A 20,157-nucleotide genomic window follows, 5' to 3' on the forward strand; every position below is an offset into this window, starting at 1 on the left:
TAATCTTTCTATATTTATCCATGCATTCATTCTCTGGGCATTAAATTCAAATGGAGATTACTCTTAAATGTTTGTATAGATCTCTGCTGCTCTTTATTTCATTATTCTTTACTAAAACAATGCCATTGCTGTAGAAGTATTTTATGTTGTTTTTTTTTTTTAAATATTATTCTCCAGTTTAATAAAAAGCATTAGAAAACCTTAGTAACTGTTCCTTTTTTAAAATTAGATTCTGTTCACTGAAAACTGCAGCAAATGACTGGGTGCTCGGTATTTGAGTTCCCCAGGAAACTCATACAGCATTGAGTTTGTGCTCGTGAGCTGACCTTTCTTTCATTATATAAGAAAAAAACAATCTTTATGAAAGTCAAGTTGAAGATAAGATCAGCATGGTGGGCTGGTAATTACATAAAGTAATATTCCATCATTAGATAAAATGTACAGTTGATCCTATGGCTTAGATGTGGGCGAGGAATATGATCTAGTTTTACTGGTATAAAAGAAAGATGCAACTTTTTCATACATCAATTTCAGGATCATACATCCAAGCATCAGGAACAGCTCACCTTTAAATGCCATCCTGCAGTTTCTCAGCTGTCTGATTCATTCTTGTTGAACAGGGGAGGTAATATATTTTTAAATTTTTGTTGCTGTAAAGAGGAACAATTACATATTTTTTTTTACATTCTTTTTCCCTTCTTTCCAAAAGTTTTCTTCTTCTTCCATTCTGTCGAAGTTTTACCTTTGAAAATTAACTTAAAACCTTGTGTTGGGACTAAAACATCAGTGCTTGGGGTTAAACTAGATTTGTAAGTAAGAGAAAATGAGGTTCTAGAGTTGTAATGCAGCTAAATGGTAATATTTTGTTATTTCTGATTGAGTCCATTAATGCTTCATCAGTAAGCTTGTGTTTTTCTCCTGGTCAATGGTATTGCTACCAAATGTTGAATGTTACACAATCTGTGGTAGTAACGCATGTTTTAGAGTCTTTAAATTGCCAGTCGTGATTAAATATGTTAAAGGAAGGAAAAAAAAAAAAAACATGAGTCAAGATTTCTTGGGCTTCAGCGGTTTGCTAATGCAGTGTACATGACACCAGGATGCAGGTGAAGCGCTGGCGCTTGGTAGTTCATTGTTGCTGTGACACAGCCGTACCTTATGGCCGAGCGCCCCAGAAAGAAATGAGCACAGTGTGCAAAGTGTTTATCTGCTGTTGGATATGACAGCACCAGTGTCACTCTATAGAAGATTATAGAGGGATGTCCTAAGTTTATGCTGTAAACCTTAGGTTATTTCATACAATCAGTACTAAGGGTGCTTATTGAAAAAAGCTTGCTGGCATGTCTGATCTGGTGGAACTTGACTTGAATTTAAAGACATCCACAGAGTCCCAGGCGTACCGGAAGAGAGAAGCTGTTTGCAAATACAGATGATTGCCTGTCTTTATGATGGTAACTGGTAATATGTTAACTGATTTACAGAAAAAGACAAGATATTGTAAATAGTGAGGTGAGACTTTTAACTGCTGGGGAAGACTTAAAATTACCATCTTTCTAAAGAGCTGCTGAAATTCATGTGTTACATAATGCTCCAGTAGTTTAAGACAGATAGTAATTAATAGAGCAAAATAAAAGCTTCCTTTGATTTGATGGTGAGATGAAATGAGTAGTGTAGGCACTAACGGGGTTAGCACCATGCGCCCAGTCAAAAACCAAGTAAGACCATCAGGCAAAATGGCTGTTTGCATTGTAATGGAGAGATCACATCTGGGTTTTATTGATGGGTATCTTTGGTGGTTTTGGTACAGGCCTGACAGTCTGACTCAAAAGAAGTGGTGCAAAACTGCAGTTTCAATGCCCCTTTTGGTTAATGTAATTTAAACAATTTCTCTCTGGGATTGCCTCAAACCCTTATAATGTACCAAATCGTAGCATTATACATTCTTAGAGAAATTAGAATGGAGAATGCCGCTGTACCTTCAGCAAAGAGCATGAAATCACAGAATAATCAATCAAGAGTTGTGGTGTTATTCCTGTGGCTGGCATCTTATTGGAGCTGTTGGAGCATCTAGGCTATCAAAAGGCTCAGGATGATGTGGAAAGAGGTCTTTGGAAAAGCCTGTCTGTCTTCTCCTGGTGGTGCATGAGCCCCTCCACCCAGCTCCTTGCATTCTGGGGAATGTCCCCTTGCATGGAGCAGGGCTTGACATTAAACTGTGGGTTTGTGTCCCAGTGCAGGCAAGTCTGCCAGCAGTCACACTGCCAGCCTCTATGGGGCTGGAAAGAGCATATACAGTAAATAACCTTAAAAAAAATTATTTGCTGGATGGAGGGATCCAGCCAATTTATTCAGCACAACTCCATAGATGCAGCTGAGCTCAGTTCAGTTCCCAAAACATTTGGCAGGACCATAAGAGGCTATGGATCTAAATGGTGTGATGGACCACCTTTCTCCTGCGGAGACAGGTTACTCTTGACAAGGGAACAAGGCGCAGAGAGGTGGCAGCTGCTTATCAGAGAGCTATGTTCAACACTCCTGTGAGGAAACCATGTTAACAGCATCCTCTTTGCTTTTCCACCTGTTGGCTCACATCAGAAGACTATCTATTGTACTCAGATGGGCTTTTGGTTAAAGCCCAAGCAGAGATGAGTAAGTACAGGTTGCATTCAGCCTGCATACATACGTACATACATTGAACTGGCTTTTTGATACCTCTTCCAAATGCTTTTTTCCAGTCCTTCCACAATTACTGCCAATGTTTTTTCTTCCTTTTCATTATCGGCTGCTTTTAACTCCTTTATTCTGTTTTTTTTTGGCAGCATGGACTGACTTGCTGGGCAGGTGGGAGGGAGGAGGCAAAGTTACCCAAGGCACCCAACCCTTGCCACCCGCTAATTGCGACCTCATTGGCCTCTTAGTCATTCAGTTTAGCTGGGCTTAAGATCAGTCTCTCACCTCTAGTTTTTGGTGTCTTAATTAGAAAGAGGCTTATTTCCACTTTTGTGCCGTCATTCATTGCATCGGCGAGCATTGCATATCTGTCTTGCTCATAAACTTTCTTTCTTTCCACTTTGCTAACCCCAGTCAGGCAAGGGCCATGCTCTTATCCTGCCTTTGGTCTCAGCCTCATCTGCTTGGGCATGATAATTTTCTGATTGCTGCAAGGATGGAGCTCTCTTTGATTTTGTTTCCTGGTTTCAAAGCTACCTTGTAGGGCCTGTGCTCTGCTGCCATCTGAATGGCTACCTTTGATGACTGCATTGTACGTCTGTTTAATCAATGAACCAAGATCTGCAGACTTGTGTGTAGCAGCCTCATGTCCCTGTATATATCTGGGAATTTGTGCAGCGATGGAGCATCCCTCTGCTAATCAATACTCTCTTTGCACGCATCCCAGTGCTCCAGGTTCGCCCTCAGATAATGATACCAGGCAAGTGGCTTCACTCCTTGGACCACTTCAGGTTTGCCTCTCCCTCCAGTTGAGAGCAGGCATTATTTGAACGTTTGCATCATCGTGGCAGTTGGGGCGATTCTGCTGTGTAGGTGCAAAATCTGCAAAGAAATGAGTTTCCGTTATGACTTTGTTTAATTGTACTTGATTTTCTACCATCTTTCCTGGTTAGGGTTGGCAGTGCCTTCTCTGGCATGTAGTAGTATAGCATGCTTAAATAGCCTCTACACCAAATCTCAAGATCAATTTCTTTGTTGCTGACATTATTGTCCTTCTCATTTCCCCCTTGTTTTTTGAAATATTTGGGGCCACAATTTACAATTTGATCTGCCCCTTGAGAATATTTGTCATGGAGTAGCAGCATTGACTGGTGTACATGGAAGAAGAGAAGCTCTTAAGTAGGTTTTTGGTTGTTTTTTTTTTTTGCTTGCTAAGCACAGTAGCTTTCAGTATCTAAAATGTGTATCTCTGTTGTCAGCTTGGGGCCTTATGGGCCTTATCCCTCCCATCAGTCAACCAGTCATTAGCACATCATGCCCTTGTATGACATTTTCAGGCTTTTAAAATCAAGGGAACAGGTCATCTGCAAAGGCACAGAAGAAACTGTTCAAAAGGTCCAGTTGCAAGAATCTGGTGATGCCTCAGCGCTGTGGTTTGGTTTGGGCATAGCCCAAACAAGTTGTGGTGTTAGCTCCAGGCAGAGCCTGGGGAGCGGGGGATTACTACAGAGGTGTAGAGATCTGCATGATCAGGTAATGTTTCTGAGAATAGTTTGGAGATTAGGGGCTGGTGGCTTAGGATGCTGCCTGGGGCGATTGGCTGAAGCCAGTCAGGAACACCTGGGGCCAGTGAGCCAGGCACTGCTGCATGGCCACAGCCACACACCCTCTCCTCAGGGTGAAGGTGAGCCGTGCTCAGCCCAGAATCCCTCACAGGATGGTCTGCAAGGGCAGGGAAGGTCCCCCTGTTGAAATATTCTCCATGTCTCAGTAATAAAAAGACCCCAAAACTCAATCCTCCAAGGCAAGGCTGTCCCGGCCGGCTGGGCTGGGCGAAGGAGTGCTGCTGCCTCTGTCACCTGCGCAGGCAGCCTGGGTTCTGGAATTTAATACTTCAGCATCCTTTATATGGCTCTTTTCTCCATGGATGCAATTACTTCACTGTGGGACAGAAGTAATTCCTGCTCATTTATAAAAGAAGGGCTCGGGTCTATGCTTTGGAAGAAAATAATTTTTAAGGGGGAAATTCTGTTTTCTGAAGGAGAGACTGGGCCAAAACGGTGTTTGACTGAGCACAGTGAAATTGTCAGTTCCATACGGAGGCTTAGTGCTTGAAGAGGAGGGTTACAAACTTCATGCCTAAAATACTACATTTTAATACTGACAAGAGCAGAAGTGAGGTTTGGTATTTTGTTTTATGTGTTTATAGCTCAGATGAACCCAAGTTTTTTAAAAGTAACATTAGTTGACCAGATGTTTAAAACATGAAGATCTGAAAAAGGATGTAGCATCTTTAACCTAGCTCAGATCCTGCCTGACTTTCCAGTAAGGGAGGTCATCCCAGGCCGTGCCACAGGCATACAGGAGTTCTCTGGCTCAAAAGAAACACCAGTTTCTTATGACCAGTTTATGACCATTTTTTTGTCTCTGACCAGGCTGGTACAAAATACTTCAGAATAATATTAAAGGTTCAGTGGTAATTGCCAAAAAGCATCCTGCCGATCTGCATGTAGCCCTTACTTGTACATCTGGTATTTGGATACAGAGAGAACTGAAGTTTCACGTGTCCATCCATGCTCCCCCCCCCCCCCCCCCCCCCCCCGAATCTTACTGTGAATATTAATGAAAAAAGTAAATTCATTTAAAAAAAAAATCAAGCCGAGAATTTGGGATGATATTCATACAGTTGCAACATAGATTCTGTGTCTTTAATGTTAGAGTTCCCCCAGTTATTCATATCAGAGATATGCATTACCCTGTGGTATAGATTTGATCTGGATCAAATATAACCACACAACTGCATTTCTGTTGAATTACCCAGAGAACATGTGATATGCTATTTATGGCCACTTCATCTTGTGCACTGGCTGTAGAAAGACAGATGCGCAGTGCCACATGTAGCCTTTAATCCGATGAAAAGATTTTTAAAAGTTTGAGCTGAACAGGGTTTGTTTCTGCCAAACCGTCTTTGTGTTACAACCCAAAAGCCAAGTTGCTTCATCAGCAAAACAAAGCCTAAAAGAAATCTCGGTCCAGAAGGTTATAGCGATACTGGACTCCTGAGACTCCCCTGGGACTCCCCTCACCCTGTGTTGACCCTGGCTGGATGCCAGGTGCCCACCAAAGCCGTTCTATCACTCCCCTCCTCAGCAGGACAGGGGAGAGAAAATATAACAAAACGCTCGTGGGTCAAGATAAGGACACAGAAATCACTCGGCAATTACTGTCATGGGCAAAACAGACTCGACTTGGGGAAGTTAGTTTAATTTTTTACCAATATCAAATCAGAGTAAGATAATGAGAAAATATAACTAAATCTTAAAATACCTTCTCCCCACCCCTCCTTTCTTCCCAGGCTCAACTTCTCTCCAAATTCCTCTACCTCCTCCCCCTGAGTGGTGCAGGGTAATGGGGGATGGGGGTTGTGGTCAGTTCATCACATGTTGTCTCTGCTGCTCCTTCCTCCTCAGGGGGAGGACTCCTCACACTCTTCCCCTGCTACAGCATGGGATCCCTCCCACAGGAGACAGTCCTTCATGGACTTCTCCAACATGAGTCCTTTTCACGGGCTGCAGTTCTTCCTGAACTGCTCCAGTGTGGGTCGCTTCCACAGGGTGCAGCCCTTCAGGAACAAACAGCTCCAGTGTAGGTCCCCGTGGGGTCACAAGTCCTGCCAGCAAACCTGCTCCAGCATGGGCTCCTCTCTCCACGGGGCCACAGGTCCTGCCAGGAGCCTGCTCCAGCATGGGCTTCCCACAGGGTCACAGCTTCCCTTGGGCATGCACCTTCTCCAAGGCGTGGCGTCCTCCATGGGCTGTAGGTGGATATCTGCTCCACTGTGGAACTCCATGGGCTGCAGGGGGACAGCCTGCCTCACCATGGTCTTCACCATGGGCTGCAGGGGAATCTCTGCTCCAGCGCCCGGAGCACCTCCTCCCCTCCTTCTTCACTGACCTCAGTGTCTGCAGAGTTGTTTCTCTCACATATTCTCATTCATCTCTCTGGCTGCAGTTGCTGTTTCACCGTTTCCCACCCCCTTGTTAAATATGTTATCCCAGAGGTGCTATCAGTGTCGTTGATGGGCTTGGCCTTGGCCAGCTACGGGTCCATCTCAGAGCCGGCTGGCATTGGCTTCTTCAGACATAGGGGAGCTTCTAGCAGCTTCTCACAGAAGCCACCCCTGTAGCCTCCCCACTCCCAAAACCTTGCCATGCAAACCCAATACACCCTGAAAGATGCAGGTGGCCCTGAGGGTGTTTCAAGCCCTCCTGAGCTCTCTCTCAGCACCATGTCTCCTTGGGTTCTCTGAAGCACAGTGTGTAGTGCCTCTCTAATTACATAGATGGGAGGAGCTTTCTTCCACCAAGGGACAGGACTGTGAAAATCTGCTCATGTGGACTTTAGCACTAAAGGAGTCATAGAATCATAGTCATGTAGGTTGGAAAAGACCTTTAAGATCATCGAGTCCAACCATTAACCTAACACTGCCAGGTCCACCACAAAACCATGTCCCTAAGCACATCTTTTAAATACCTCCAGGGATGGTGACTCAACCACTTCTCTGGGCAGCCTGTCCCAAGGCTTGATAACCCTTTCAATGAAAAAATTTTTCCTAATATCCAATCTAAACCTCCCCTGGTGTAACTGGAGGCTGTTTCAGTGTGTGGACAAACAATCTGATTCTTGATCCACAGAATTATGTCCTAATGTGAAATTATTTTCCCTGAAATTAGTCTTTCCATGTTCCAGATCTGCAGATTTCTTTGTCTTCTGTGTAAGCATTTGCTGGCTTTATCAAGTCTACCGTAAATATTAGACAGTTATGACATGTGAAGTTTATGTGCTGTGGCTTATGTTAATATTCAGAAAAAAAAATGTTGAGGCCGGGAAAAAAGGCACATTTTTTGTTGTTATGATGAAGTCAATTTTCTGGGCCTATAAAATGCACATTGGTACACTGTATTTTCAGTTTCCGATCCTGGTTCTAAATTGTCTCTGTGACTTGCACTGAATGCTGTATCAGTGTGTAGCCTAGATACTGGTACTGTACCCCATGCAAAACGGTCCTTTAAAAATGTGTGTACTTGTATTTCCAGACAGATCATGGATTGCTACAGGAAGTATGCAGCTGTCACTTTGACCATTTTGTCTGTATTTCTGCATCTTCTTCATGCTTTCCCAGATGGAGAGTTTCTCATGCAGGGTAAGCTGCTTTCAGCATTCAGAAATAGGGCAATTGCTCGTAAAGAGTATTAAACTTTCACATGTTTTATAAATGTGGTCATATATCTTATCATTCAGTTGCATTTATTGACACTGAGATATGAAGGTGTAATAAATCAAGATAATTTTGCAATGAGTGTACTTCCTATTTCTTCTCTAAACTTGATTTCTCCAGGTCAAGAGTCTCCCATATGACCATGTCCTCATGTTGACGTGGATGATCTTAATCCCTGAAACATTATCAAATAGAAACGTTTTGGTTTCTTGTACTCCTGAGATCTAAATGGCAACGTAACGTCAGGAACAGCAGAACCATAGCTTCTTTTCATAATACGCAGAATATTTTTCCTCTGTAGATCCCATAATATGGTATGTTGGTGGTGTAGCATTCTACAAAAGAGGCATATTAGGAAGATTTTAGGGGCCTTTTGGAGGTTGTTTTTTTTTTTTTTAATTCAGCCTCAAATTAGGTATAGAAAATTGCGAGCTACAAAAATCTCAAAACTCTCGATAACAGTCTTGCCTGAAAACAGGCAATGCCTAAGAAGCACTACAAATCCTGCTGGTGCTATTTAACTATCTGTAGCTTGTAGGAAGTTTTCTAGGGACAGCTAGTGTAGTAGACATACAAAAAACCCTCCACAACTGTCAACAAAATTAAGTTAGAAAACCAGAAAAGATGCAATAATGCTTGTGCCTTACCTAGAAAGCCACACTCTAGTTTTACAGCCGGTGAGTGTCACAGAGTTGAAGGACCCTAAAGAGGGGAGCTCTGGTGCCTGTGCTTTCCTATTCTGCAGATGTCGAGCAGGAGAACGCAGCCTCTTACTGCCCACACTTTCCCTTTCTTTTTGAAAATGAAAATTCAGCTGGAGACCAAGTAAAAGCCTCTTCCTTATATTTTTGTGGCAGGTTGCCCAGAGTGCAAGCTAGGGGAGAACAGATTCTTTTCCAAGCCAGGAGCACCCATTTACCAGTGCACTGGGTGCTGTTTCTCCCGGGCCTATCCCACTCCGATGAGGTCCAAGAAGACCATGCTCGTTCCAAAGAACATTACATCAGAAGCAACGTGCTGCGTAGCAAAGGCTTTTACCAAGGTGAGGGTGTGAATGAGACCCGCTTAAGCTTCTTTTAGGATGCAATGTTTAGCTGAACTGGTGAATATAAAAGAATATGTTTTTGCCAGAGGACATTGGAGAGCTGTTTGAGGGAAACATCCTTGGCATTTATATCCTTTGTGCTTGGGTTGTTTCCTTTTTCTAAAGAGGAAATTAAAGTGTCAGACAGTACTGAGTCTGATAGCCAGTTGGGATGCGGAAATTGATGCAGTGTCACTGACTTCAGTGAAACTATTTTGACTCATGACACCTGAAGTTCTGGCGGTGGACTTCTTGTCCTCTTGTTTTTAACTCTCCTGGATGTGCACCCTCCCCTTAAATGCTATGCAGTGTGTACTTGATTTTAAGTAGTCATTTCCCTTGCATCTTTTCTGCATAGGCAGGAGTTCTCTGGGAAGGTGGCTGGTCAATACTATCAATTGCATATATGGGAATGAGGGACCAAAACCATCTGTGCTCATTAGATTAATTGAGGTTGTGTTTACTTTTAATAATATAACCAAGAGGGAACTGTAAACGTGTGCAACTACTTTGAGCATTTAACACTCTCATCTGGAAGGTTCTCTTATAGAGAGAATCTGGTAAAGCTAATTATTTTGGGAGTGATCCAGCTCCAGGTGAAGAAACCTTACATTTGATGTAAGAAATGGTGAGCTAGTTGAAACAAGCTAAGGTGTCTATACTGTGGTGATCTGAATCAGGGTCGTTGAGTGTGTTGAATAAAGGCTCAGTTCAGTTACCCACTCACAGATTTGGTGCCATTTGAGATACCCTGGGGTACTCAAGACATCTGCTGGCAGACGCAGGACACAAAAAAGACCTTCTGGAGTGGCAGCTGGAGGCTTGGTGGGATCCCCTCTGGCATCTCAACTGGCAATTGACAGCTCTGTGTGCGCAGCTGAACAGAGCGCTGGGTCTCCACTGGCTGTGGTGAGAGCCCAGATACCCAACTTACCTATAGGCACCTACAGCTGAACCCATCCTGGCTCTTTATCTGCGTAAAGCATAGATCTTTTTCTAGACCACTAACATTATACTTGCCCAGAGGCAGCAACTAGAATTTGGTTGAGATTTAAAAAAAAGATGAGTCATCTTGTTTGTGGTCTCCGTTTTTATAATCCCCATGTGAAATATTTTCAGGACACTTGCTGTTTTTTCTGAGATTGGTTACTTGACATTCTTAGAAAATTAGACAGTTTAAGAAGTGCCAGATTAAGGACACCAAACTATGTCACTATGCATGTCACTATTGAAAACCTTCTCTTTATGTCTCTGAAAGCCACTGATGATGCAGCTTCACAGGTTGGCATTCAGAGGCTGTTCTAGTACATGTGCCCCAAAGAGCCTGTGTACCTTGTGGTTAAGAAAGGGGCTTCAGACATATTTTACTTGAGAATGCTGGTTTTACTGTGTAGCTAATTCTAATTATTTGTTATATGTGTGTGTTTTCTTTTTTTTTAAGATTACCCTTAAGGACAATGTGAAGATAGAGAACCATACAGATTGTCACTGCAGTACCTGCTACTATCATAAATCCTAAAGCCTGTTCATTTGTTATTGATAAAAGACAACGGTGAATGGAATATTTGTTTTTCAGCTTTTATTGCACCGCTGTGTAAAATCTTATGTTTTCTGGTCAAGACACTGGGTAGGCCTTTGAATAAGATGGATGGCTGTTTTATTTCCTCTTTGCTTCTTCATGCATTCAAGTAAGTTTAATTATTTCCATTAGGGATAAAATACAGCACTTGCATGACAACCGAAGGCTTGATCTATTTTTAAAATAAACTCTCAGTTAAATCATCAATGTTTCTTGAGGAAAAATGATGATTTACTAGCTTAAAACAAAAAAAGATTCTGCTGCAGTTAATTTCTAGATTTCTTTTTTTTTTTTTTTTTGTGGGAGAGGGAGGACGGAGGAAGGGAGGGATGGGAAAGTGGACAGAAAAAGAAGCAATAATTTCCCCTTATTCATTTAGTGATTAGATTTTTCTGAAGACTCAACATTTTGTTTCTCCTGTTTCTCTTCTGCTTTTTCTTTACCTTGTGAGCAGAAAGTTTAAAAGTATATCATCTATGTGTGAAGCTCTGTCTTTCTGTGCCATCTTTTATTTTTCTTTGAACTTAATCTTCTCCCATATAGATAGATAAATGGATGCACAATCAGACATTTTAAAGAATTGTACAGTTTCATGTAGCAATGGCATAACAGAGGAGTGGTACAACAGTATTAGCTGTTTAAGGTATGCCTGAGCAGCATGGTATAGGGCTTTAGTAATTCCCAAATGCAATGTTCTGGACTCAGATATACAAACAGGAAAGGTAGGAAATAGCTTAGGTGAAAAGAGGACCACAGAATATGTATTCAGAATACATGACCTTAACATCATAAACCGGTATTTTAGACATAGCACTTGTTCAGTTGTAGTGGGTTGGATCGGGGTCTCTGGAGGAACTGCTTGCAGGTCTGGAGCCTGCCCATAGGAACTGAAGTGAATTAATTCCCCTGCACTTCACCCTAATATCTGGGGCGAGAACACCAGCCTTGCTGCGGTCACTGGCTGCAACGGTTTAAATGTCCTGTCTCAAAAAGCCTCAGATACATTTGTGGGGGATTTCCCTGCAGCAGATGCTGTGAAGGTAGCAGCAAGAGCTTCTAATGCGGACAGGGAAGGTTGCCTAGGGTCAGGCTGTGAGGTTGGCTGGTCTGTCCTGGGGCATGGCCATGGCTGATGTGTGCTGCAGTGCCAAATGACTGAAGTAGTTTGGACAGCCCTCCAGGGCTAATCTGTGATGGGGCACTTGAGCAGCCCAAGACCAACAGGACCTAATGATGGTTTAAATCCACTATTCATCCATCCTTCTGTCTATTGGAGTGCAAATCCAGTGCTGTCTTCTAAGAATACAGTCAGGAGGCTTTGTGGAGAAGAAAAGACTTCTCATAGACAGGGCAGATGAGGTTCTTAAGAGAAGCATTATTCAGGATATGTTCACTAAACCTTAATAGCCTGATCTCCATGCCTTAACACCCTGATTCAGTCTCTCACCCCTGGGAACCACTGATCTGGTCAGGTCCCATGTCCTAGTGCAGAATCAGCTGCACCGTGCCATTCCTGGGAGATGTTTCGCCTGACTTGCTTTTGAAAAAAACCTCCAGTGCTTATTCCAGAATCTTCCAAGGATACTGGTCTTGTTGCTTCACTATTTTTACTATGCTGGAAAATGTCAATCTTCTGAAAAATTTTCCCTTAACATTTTATCTGTTTCTCATTTGCTTTGACATTACATTTGGTCAAAGCATCTGGAGCATTTATCTTATGAAGAAAGGCTGAGAGACCCGGGTCTGTTTAGCCTGGAGAAGACTGAGAGGGGATCTCATCAACGCTTATACATATCTAAAGGGTGCGTGGCAAGAGAATGGGGCCAGACTCTTTTCGGTAGTCCCCAGTGACAGGACAAGGGGCAATGGGCACAAACTGGAACACAGGAAATTCCATCTTAACACGAGGAAAAACTTCTTTACTTTGTGGGTGACAGAGCACTGGAACAGGCTGCCCGGAGATGTTGTGGAGTCTCCTTCTCTGGAGATACTCAAAACCCGCCTGGATGCATTCCTGTCCAGCCTGCTCTAGGTGAACCTGCTTTGCCAGGGGGTTGGACGAGGTCATCTCTGAAGGTCCCTTCCAACCCCTACCATTCTGTAATTCTATGATTCTGTGAAAGGGTAGGCAGTCCAGTAGGGTGGTCTTTAGGACAAGTTTAACAACATCAGCAGCACAGGTTTTCACAATGAGAAGTCTAATTTCTTATTCTAGATCATCACTCAAGACATTATGGGAATACACATCCAGCAGCCTCTATAGCTGACTCACAATTCCAAGCTGTTGTACAATTTTATTAAACATGATTGATGCGGGTACTTTTGCAGAAGAGCCAGGTCCTGCCTGGGATTTCTGGGCAACGAGAGGGGAGTGATATGAAGCTGCAAACTGATTACCTTTGGGAATGGCATTGCATTTTCTCATAACTTTGACAGGACTGAAAGGGAGAGCTTGGAAACACACTCTCTGAAGGTCATTTGCAGGGCAGATGTGCCTTTTCACCCTACCAAACTTCTTGGATGACTTCTCACTCAAGTGAGCTCCTCTGGCAGTATCAAATACTTGCTTGTCCATCTATGCCTGTGCTGCCCACCGTAGCAGGTTGGCGATATGACAAAACTCTGTTTGCATCTTCTGAATCAATTTCCTTATTTTTCATTATAAAACCACAGAAATATTGAAAAACAGTAACTGATTAGAGTGAAACCCATGCTTTAAAGAAGACATGGTGTAGCCCTGCGTCATTCTAGGATGCCTGATCTCTTTTTCCTTCTCAATGGCCCTTCCCTCTTGCTTGTACAAAGCCATTTAGTCATGAACTCCTCAACTCACAGATCCCTCTCCCCTCGAAGGTGACCTCAGGCATCAAGAGCTCCCGAAATGTGTATTGTGAGGGTATGTGGAATGCGGGAGCATCCGCCTCATTATCTGGCTCCCACTCTTCAGTTCAGGAGAAATAACACATAACAAGGAAAGTGATAAAATAAACATGTGGATACACAAACCTAACAGCAGGCGATAAGGACAGGACAATAAGAAGGGCCGGACCTCTTCATCCCCCATGGATGGGCCATCAGCAGTGGCGGAGGGGCAGCCAGAGCTCTAAGCGGTGGGAAGGGCGGAGCGCCGGGCTGCCCTCGGGGTGAAGGGCTCTTTATGGGAGGCACGGGGGAGGGGAAGGTGTGCAGAACTCCTTACGGGATATCAGAAGGGGCTTGTGGCACCCTGCAAAACTTGTTATGAGATGTTTAGAGGAAGGGGCAGAGGTGGAGAAGGGGGTGGTGGGGCTCGGGGTGGACTGGGGAGAAGCAAGTGTGGGAAAACGGAGAGGGGTATTAAAGGGGCCGGTCGTGTGTGCAAGCTGCCAGTCAATATGCTTGTCTGACCGAGCCCTCTGCTTCATCACTGCAGTCTGTCCTATCTTCTTACTGAAATCTTTACTTAAGTTTCCCCCCCTCCCTGTGTAATCTCACTTTCTGTGTATCCTCTACGTGAGTGCTGCAAGGCCTAAGTGCTAACAACTGGAGAAGGGATCCACAGGTCTTGGTGCCAGCAACTAGACAGCCCAGCATGCAAGAGAGGTGTAGGTGGTCCCTACTGGAAGGACTGGGGGCCATAAGGCTTGTAGGTCTAAGTGTCAGCAACTAGAGAGACCTCATAGGGGAGAGGTCTAAATAGCAGCACCTGTAAATACCTAAGTGTGTTTGTTTTTCCCCCAGTGAATTTAATCCTGTGTGCACGTGTATGCATAATTTACTAGCAAACTTCAAGACGGACTAGTTGGTGAGCAGGAGGAAGCCTGCATCTGGAGGGACTTGAGGTCAGAGCCTGTGCTGGGTAAGGGAACCCAGGGTCTGGGCACGGGTGGACTGAGGACCTGTGTTAATATACAAGTGATCTGTGATTGTGGGGGTGCTTGTGAGATGGGTGTGTAGTGCACACCTCTGCTTACAAGCAAACTTCAAGCTGGACTGGCTGGAATTAGGAGGAGACCTGCTTAAAGGGTAAGAGAGCCCAGACGTGGGTATTAATGGGGTTTACAGGCTGGGGTGATATTCAGGCATCTGAGAATGTGACTGTGCTTGTGAATCTAGAAAATAAGGGTACGTATGTTTTCATAGAGGACTTCAATACTGATCAGCCAGAGAGGAGGAACAGGACTGGGCTCACTTCCATTTAAGTGAGGGTTATTGGTTTTTACATGAGTGCAGCCAAAGGCAGTGGTCCCTCGGGTAGTCTGTGTGTCTGGCTGCCTCGGTGCCCTCTGTGTGTACGTGTGTGTGCCTGTCTGGGGCAGATGCTCAGCTTTGCTGCTGGCCAAACCTGCACGCGGGGACAGGATCTGTGTCCATCGAACTGGGATGGAGAGACTCCCGAGTCCCTGCGTGTCCCTGGCTGGGCTGCGAGGGTCAGCAAGGAGGGATCCCTGGGTCCTGGAGTCCACAGGATTCAGCAGCCCACCTTTACATCCTCAGCATATACAAATACTTTTTTTTTACATTGTAGTTGTTAGAATCGGGTCAGAATTTAATTGTTCGTATTTGAAGGTGAGTGTAAAAGCCAAGGCCATAGTCAGAAGAGTGGTAGTGGTAGGTCAGTGAGCCCATACACAGTCAGGGCTAGGAAAAACAATGCTACATGTCATTAGGAAGCTAATACAGTTGACTGTAATAGAGAATAAATAGGCTATGCATGGGAATATATACTGGAAGACAATCTAGATTTATATCTCTGGGGATTAAATACCAGATTTCCAGTAGGAATAGAAAGCAGAAAAAAAGTACAATATAGTTTCCTTACATTAGAAAATGGCTGAGATCGAGGCTAGATCAGTCGTATATGTTTGAGAGGTCGCAGAGAGACAATGTCATGAAATCAGAAGGGAGTCTAATCTCTTGTTTACAGATAGCCAACGTGCATCTTCGATATTTTAGGAACAGTGTATTTGTGCACGGAGTTTAAATGAAGTCCTTGTCAGTGTGGTTTATAAGTAGTAATAAATCAGTCAGGCTGATACTGCGGATTAAAAATGCTGAAGATCAAGCAAGCTGAAGATAAAAATGATATGTTTTTACTGTCACAGTGACCTATATAAACCTACATCACCATAGTCCTAATAACAAATTCTTTCTGTGAGCAGAAGGACTAATAATGCTTGATTTCCTGACGATCTGTGCCCTGCCTTACCAAAGCCCCATTTTGCCATGTCCTCAGCAAAACCCTCTCCCTCCTCCCTGGGCAGCCCCATCGGGTGCCCTCCCAAGCTGCTGCAGAGCCATCAGCCAGAGCCAGGGCTGCACCACTCTTTGTCTGTCCGGTGTGTTTTCTTAGGGCTGCTGCTGACTTCTTTTCAATCAGACCCGAATTTTTATATCTTGCCACTAGCAGGTGTTGAATTTCACAAAACTGGTAAGACCTTCCAAGGCCTTGAGATCATTACCCATCACCCAAAAATGCTCAAAACCAACCAAAGGGTTAAACAGTTGCTGAGGACCGGCTGTCAGACAGCTGTGTGGACAGACAGACAGCGTGAGTGCCTCACTGCTTCGAGATGCCAGGCTAAAAATCCTTCGGATGATTCAGAGGTATTGCGATTTCCAGTCCACAGCTGTTGAGTGCAGGAAAGGTGGCTTCTCGGCAGAAAGATAAAGCTCTCGAGCTGTAGGGATTTTAATGAACTGAAATTTCAGACCAGACTTCTTACTCTTAGCAAGCCTGAGAAGCTGCAAGTGAGCAGTAGCCTTCTTTTTCTCTCCCTGTCACCCTGCCTAAACAATGATTTTTTAAATAGTGGTGAGAGGGAAAGAGATTATCCCAAGGCTTGTGTTGGATAAGTACAGGCTATATGTCTCCCCTTCACAGCTGGGTGAAAGCTCCTTACTAACTTGGAAGTCACTTAAAAAAAAAAAAAGTATATATATATATATCTCAGGAGCCTCTTGCAGTGGAGGGAAGGCTGTTTGGCTGTGTCAGAGAGGATTGCCATGAAAATAGAGAGATCTGAAGATGACATCGGGAAACATGTAAACACATTTGGTGATGGAATAAGACCAACAGTTAATCACTTTTTTAGTGTCTGGAGGGTTTCCCTATTTAAGGGGTTTCCCTGTTGCTCTGCAGTTTCCCACGTCTCTGGCATATGTTAACCCAGCACTTGGCTCACAGTCAGGTTGGAGTAAGATGCCATCTCATTATATGCACACGTGTAAGCAATAAATCTGACAGTTACTGTCCTGCCAAACCATTCTGGGTGTTGAGGTATGAGAGAAACCAGTATTCTTTTGGCTGAGGGAAACAAAAAAGCCAGCAAATTTGCTTTGGGAGCGGATTTAATCTCGGTGTATTTTCTTGGGAATTTGTTTTTTATTTATTTGATAATTTGTTTTAAAAAAACACTTGTTTCTCTCCATCGTTTGGACGGTCTAAAAGCATAAGAAATGCCTTTCTGGTCAAAGTAATCATTCTTCTAGCCCAAGTGCTCTGTTTCCGACTCTGGCAATATCAGATGCTGTTTAGGGCAGCACATGAGTTTGGCCACTTGCAGTCAGTTCCCCTGGTAGCACCTCCCGTATCCACATTTGTTTACTGGGGGGTATTAGAAGGTACTTCTCTGCCTTTGTTCTTTTTGTATCTACCCATGCACTTCTTTTCTATGAATTTATCTAGCCTAGTTTGAACCTGCTGATATTATCTACCTTCATAACCTCCTGTCACAGGAAGTTAGAGAAGTATAAAGAAGTACTTACTTCAATCTGTTTTAAACTGATGTCCTAGATATTGCCTTCATTATTTTCTAATACCCAAATGTTTCTCTTCTTAGTGTTTTTCTCTCCATCATAAAGAGCCCAGCATTTTTAGGTTTTTCCCTTGTCAGGCAGCTGCTTGATCATTTTGGTTGGTTTTTTTTTTTTTCATATGTGCTTTAACTCTACTGCATTCTTCCTGAGATGCAGAGAGCAGACCATGAACTGTATTCAAGTGTGGTTACACCAAAGTTATACGTAGCAGCAAAATGATGCCCCCTCTTGTGTTCTCAGTACCCTTTTTCATCATACTGTTTTGGCATCTATTGATGACCAGAGAATTATCAATGATGACTCCTAAGATCTTTTTTTTCTGACATGCTCACTGTCAGTCCTGTATTCAGCACCATGCAGGTGTGGTTTGGCTTATTTTTCCCTAGATGTGTTACATTTATCTGCTCTGAAGCTTAGCTGACACCTGTTTGCCCATTTAGTTTTGTGTGGTCTTTCTGGGATCCTTCACCATCAGCATAAGATTTGACTGTCTGAAAGAGTTTAGTACAATCTGTGAATCTGGAAATTTCACTGTGGATTTCCTTCACTATATCTGTGATAAATATGTTGAATAAAACTGGTTCCAGTATTTTTCCTTGAAAGTAAAATGCCCAGTTAAGCCTTACCTTTTGTTTCCTATCCTTTAGCCAGCTTTTACTTTGTAAGAGAAACCTTTCCTCCAACCCCGTGGCCGCTTAAGTTTCTTTAAAAACACATTTTCAGCATTATTTGGGCATGTCTCCATTTTCTGCGGTGTTATAATTGTAAAACACTCCAAATCTTAGTATCGAGCTCAAGTTGTCTCAAGCTGCTGCTTGACAGAGATTGAATGACCACCCGCTGGCTGCTAAGATGGTCTTTACCCTGCCGCTGGGTTTGGAGTCAGGTCTCCTTACAGCTGAGTCAGTTTTCCTTTCTTGAAAATTTCATAAAAATATTTTCTTTTGGACCAAGCCTATCTATAGTTAGGCTCAGAGAACGCAAGGTTTGAGTTTCCTGGCTGCATCGCCACTTTCTACACCTCCGCGTGGAGAGAGCCCAGAGAAGAATTGGTCCAGAAATAAAACCACCACTCTGACCACAGTGCCTATGCCTGTTTCTCCTCCTTCCAGAAACTGTTATAGTAAGTCATTGCTAGCCTACATCAACACAATAACTTCCACCACATGGTCACAGCTAAGCTAACTGGTGTTTAAAGAGAAAGAGTCAACATGCTCTTTTTCTCTCTTTTTTTCTTTCCATTTTCTGCCCCCTCATCATTCTCTGCCCATCTTCTCCATTGTGAGACCAGATGCCCATCAGCCTTCATCCTCAGCAGACAGTGCTAGAGGATGTTCTTCCTTGTTCTCATTCCTTTACATGAGTGTACATCACTAATTTTCCAAGTAAGATAAGGCCAGATGAGGGCACGAAGGGAGAATTATTTTTTTCCCCCTGCAAGTTTTTGAGTTAGCTTGATTTGGAATAGCTATGTTTTTACATGTGTTTGTCATTTCACTTGTTTTATGTCTTTATACTAAGCGGTTCATAATGTTCCTTTCATGCAAATATACTCCCGGAGGAGGATACAACAACAAAGCAATTCTGAAAAGTCACCAAATAAATTAAAGCGCAAAACATTGAGCCATGTATTCTTGAAAAGACACAAGGGCGCACAGTTGCCTGGAAGCCCCGGGGGAAGGCGCTCCAGCTGATGGGGCCTCCAAGCACAGGGCTGGAGGTAAGAGTCTGAAATGGGTCTGATTTAACATGTAAAAAGAGGTGGGTAATTGTATGGCCATTAGTAACGTTTTCAGCTATGAATGCAAAGATAATGGCAAGCAGAAACAAATCCAGCTCTTCAAGAAGTAAGTTGGCCCTGTAGGCATTAGGAGCAATGTTTTTCTTCATTCTGTTTTGATCAGATCAAATACTTGTTTGTGATAGGTTTTCTTTTTTTTTAATTTTTTTTTACCTTTCCTTGGGCATACGGCATTAACCATTGTTGGGGGTAATGACACAGGTGTTCCTAGTGAGACAGGGTTCCTAATAAGGATCCTTTCTAGTTTCTTAGTATTACTGAATATTTTTTGTCCCAAGCAGAAGAGAAAACATAATCTTGCTCTGCATGTGTTGCCAGGCAGAGGGGCGACAAAAACAGCAGAGTGCTCGCAATAAGCAAAGCAACCCACGGAGGCAGTGTAAAGCTATTTAGTATAACAACTAGACTTTGTGCACTCTGCAGTTTCCCCATCCTTGGGCAGCATCAGCCCATTGGCTTTTTGTTGGTGCCATAGATGCAATATTTTTCTGTGAAGTGCTTGGGAAGAGAAAGAGGGGTGGCATTACGGATCAGTCCGGTGGTTATACTATGGATCAGCGCGGTGGTTGCGTTTTCGATCAGCTCAGGAAGGAGTTGTAGTTCCTGGCTGTTGAACTGGATGTTAGGTCTCTACAAGCAGAAGCTGATGACTGTGAAACAACATTTCTTATTAGCTGATGGGATTCTGGGTGTCCATGAACATAGCGCGGGTCTTTTTCCTTTTGCATGTTTGATTAGAGAGGGGCTAAGGGGCGATAATGCTGGGAATCTCAAATGAGGAATGTGTTTAAACATAATGCCTTTGTTGTATACATAATCTCTGTTGAGAAATTATCATATATTTGAACTGTGCTTTGTAGTTTCTAAAACCCAATTTTATCACTGTTTTGATACTTATAGTTAAAACTCTGGCCTTGATGTTTCCTATTTCTTCTGTTTTATATTAC

The 20,157-nt window shown here is 43.3% G+C and overlaps 1 protein-coding gene across 1 annotated transcript; it reads left to right on the forward strand.

Annotated features, from left to right (window-relative positions):
* Window positions 1-7,773: 7,773 nt before the first annotated feature.
* On the forward strand, window positions 7,774-10,551 carry CGA (glycoprotein hormones, alpha polypeptide; the record flags this gene model as incomplete). Its single annotated transcript, XM_082481583.1, has 3 exons — window positions 7,774-7,873; window positions 8,806-8,990; window positions 10,474-10,551. The coding sequence occupies 3 exons, from the start codon at window positions 7,774-7,776 to the stop codon at window positions 10,549-10,551; spliced, it is 363 nt and encodes a 120-aa protein (XP_082337709.1).
* Between the last annotated feature and the right edge of the window lie 9,606 nt (window positions 10,552-20,157).

Source organism: Vanellus vanellus, assembly GCF_965231255.1.
Source record: "Vanellus vanellus genome assembly, chromosome: 3".
Lineage (NCBI taxonomy): Eukaryota > Metazoa > Chordata > Aves > Charadriiformes > Charadriidae > Vanellus > Vanellus vanellus.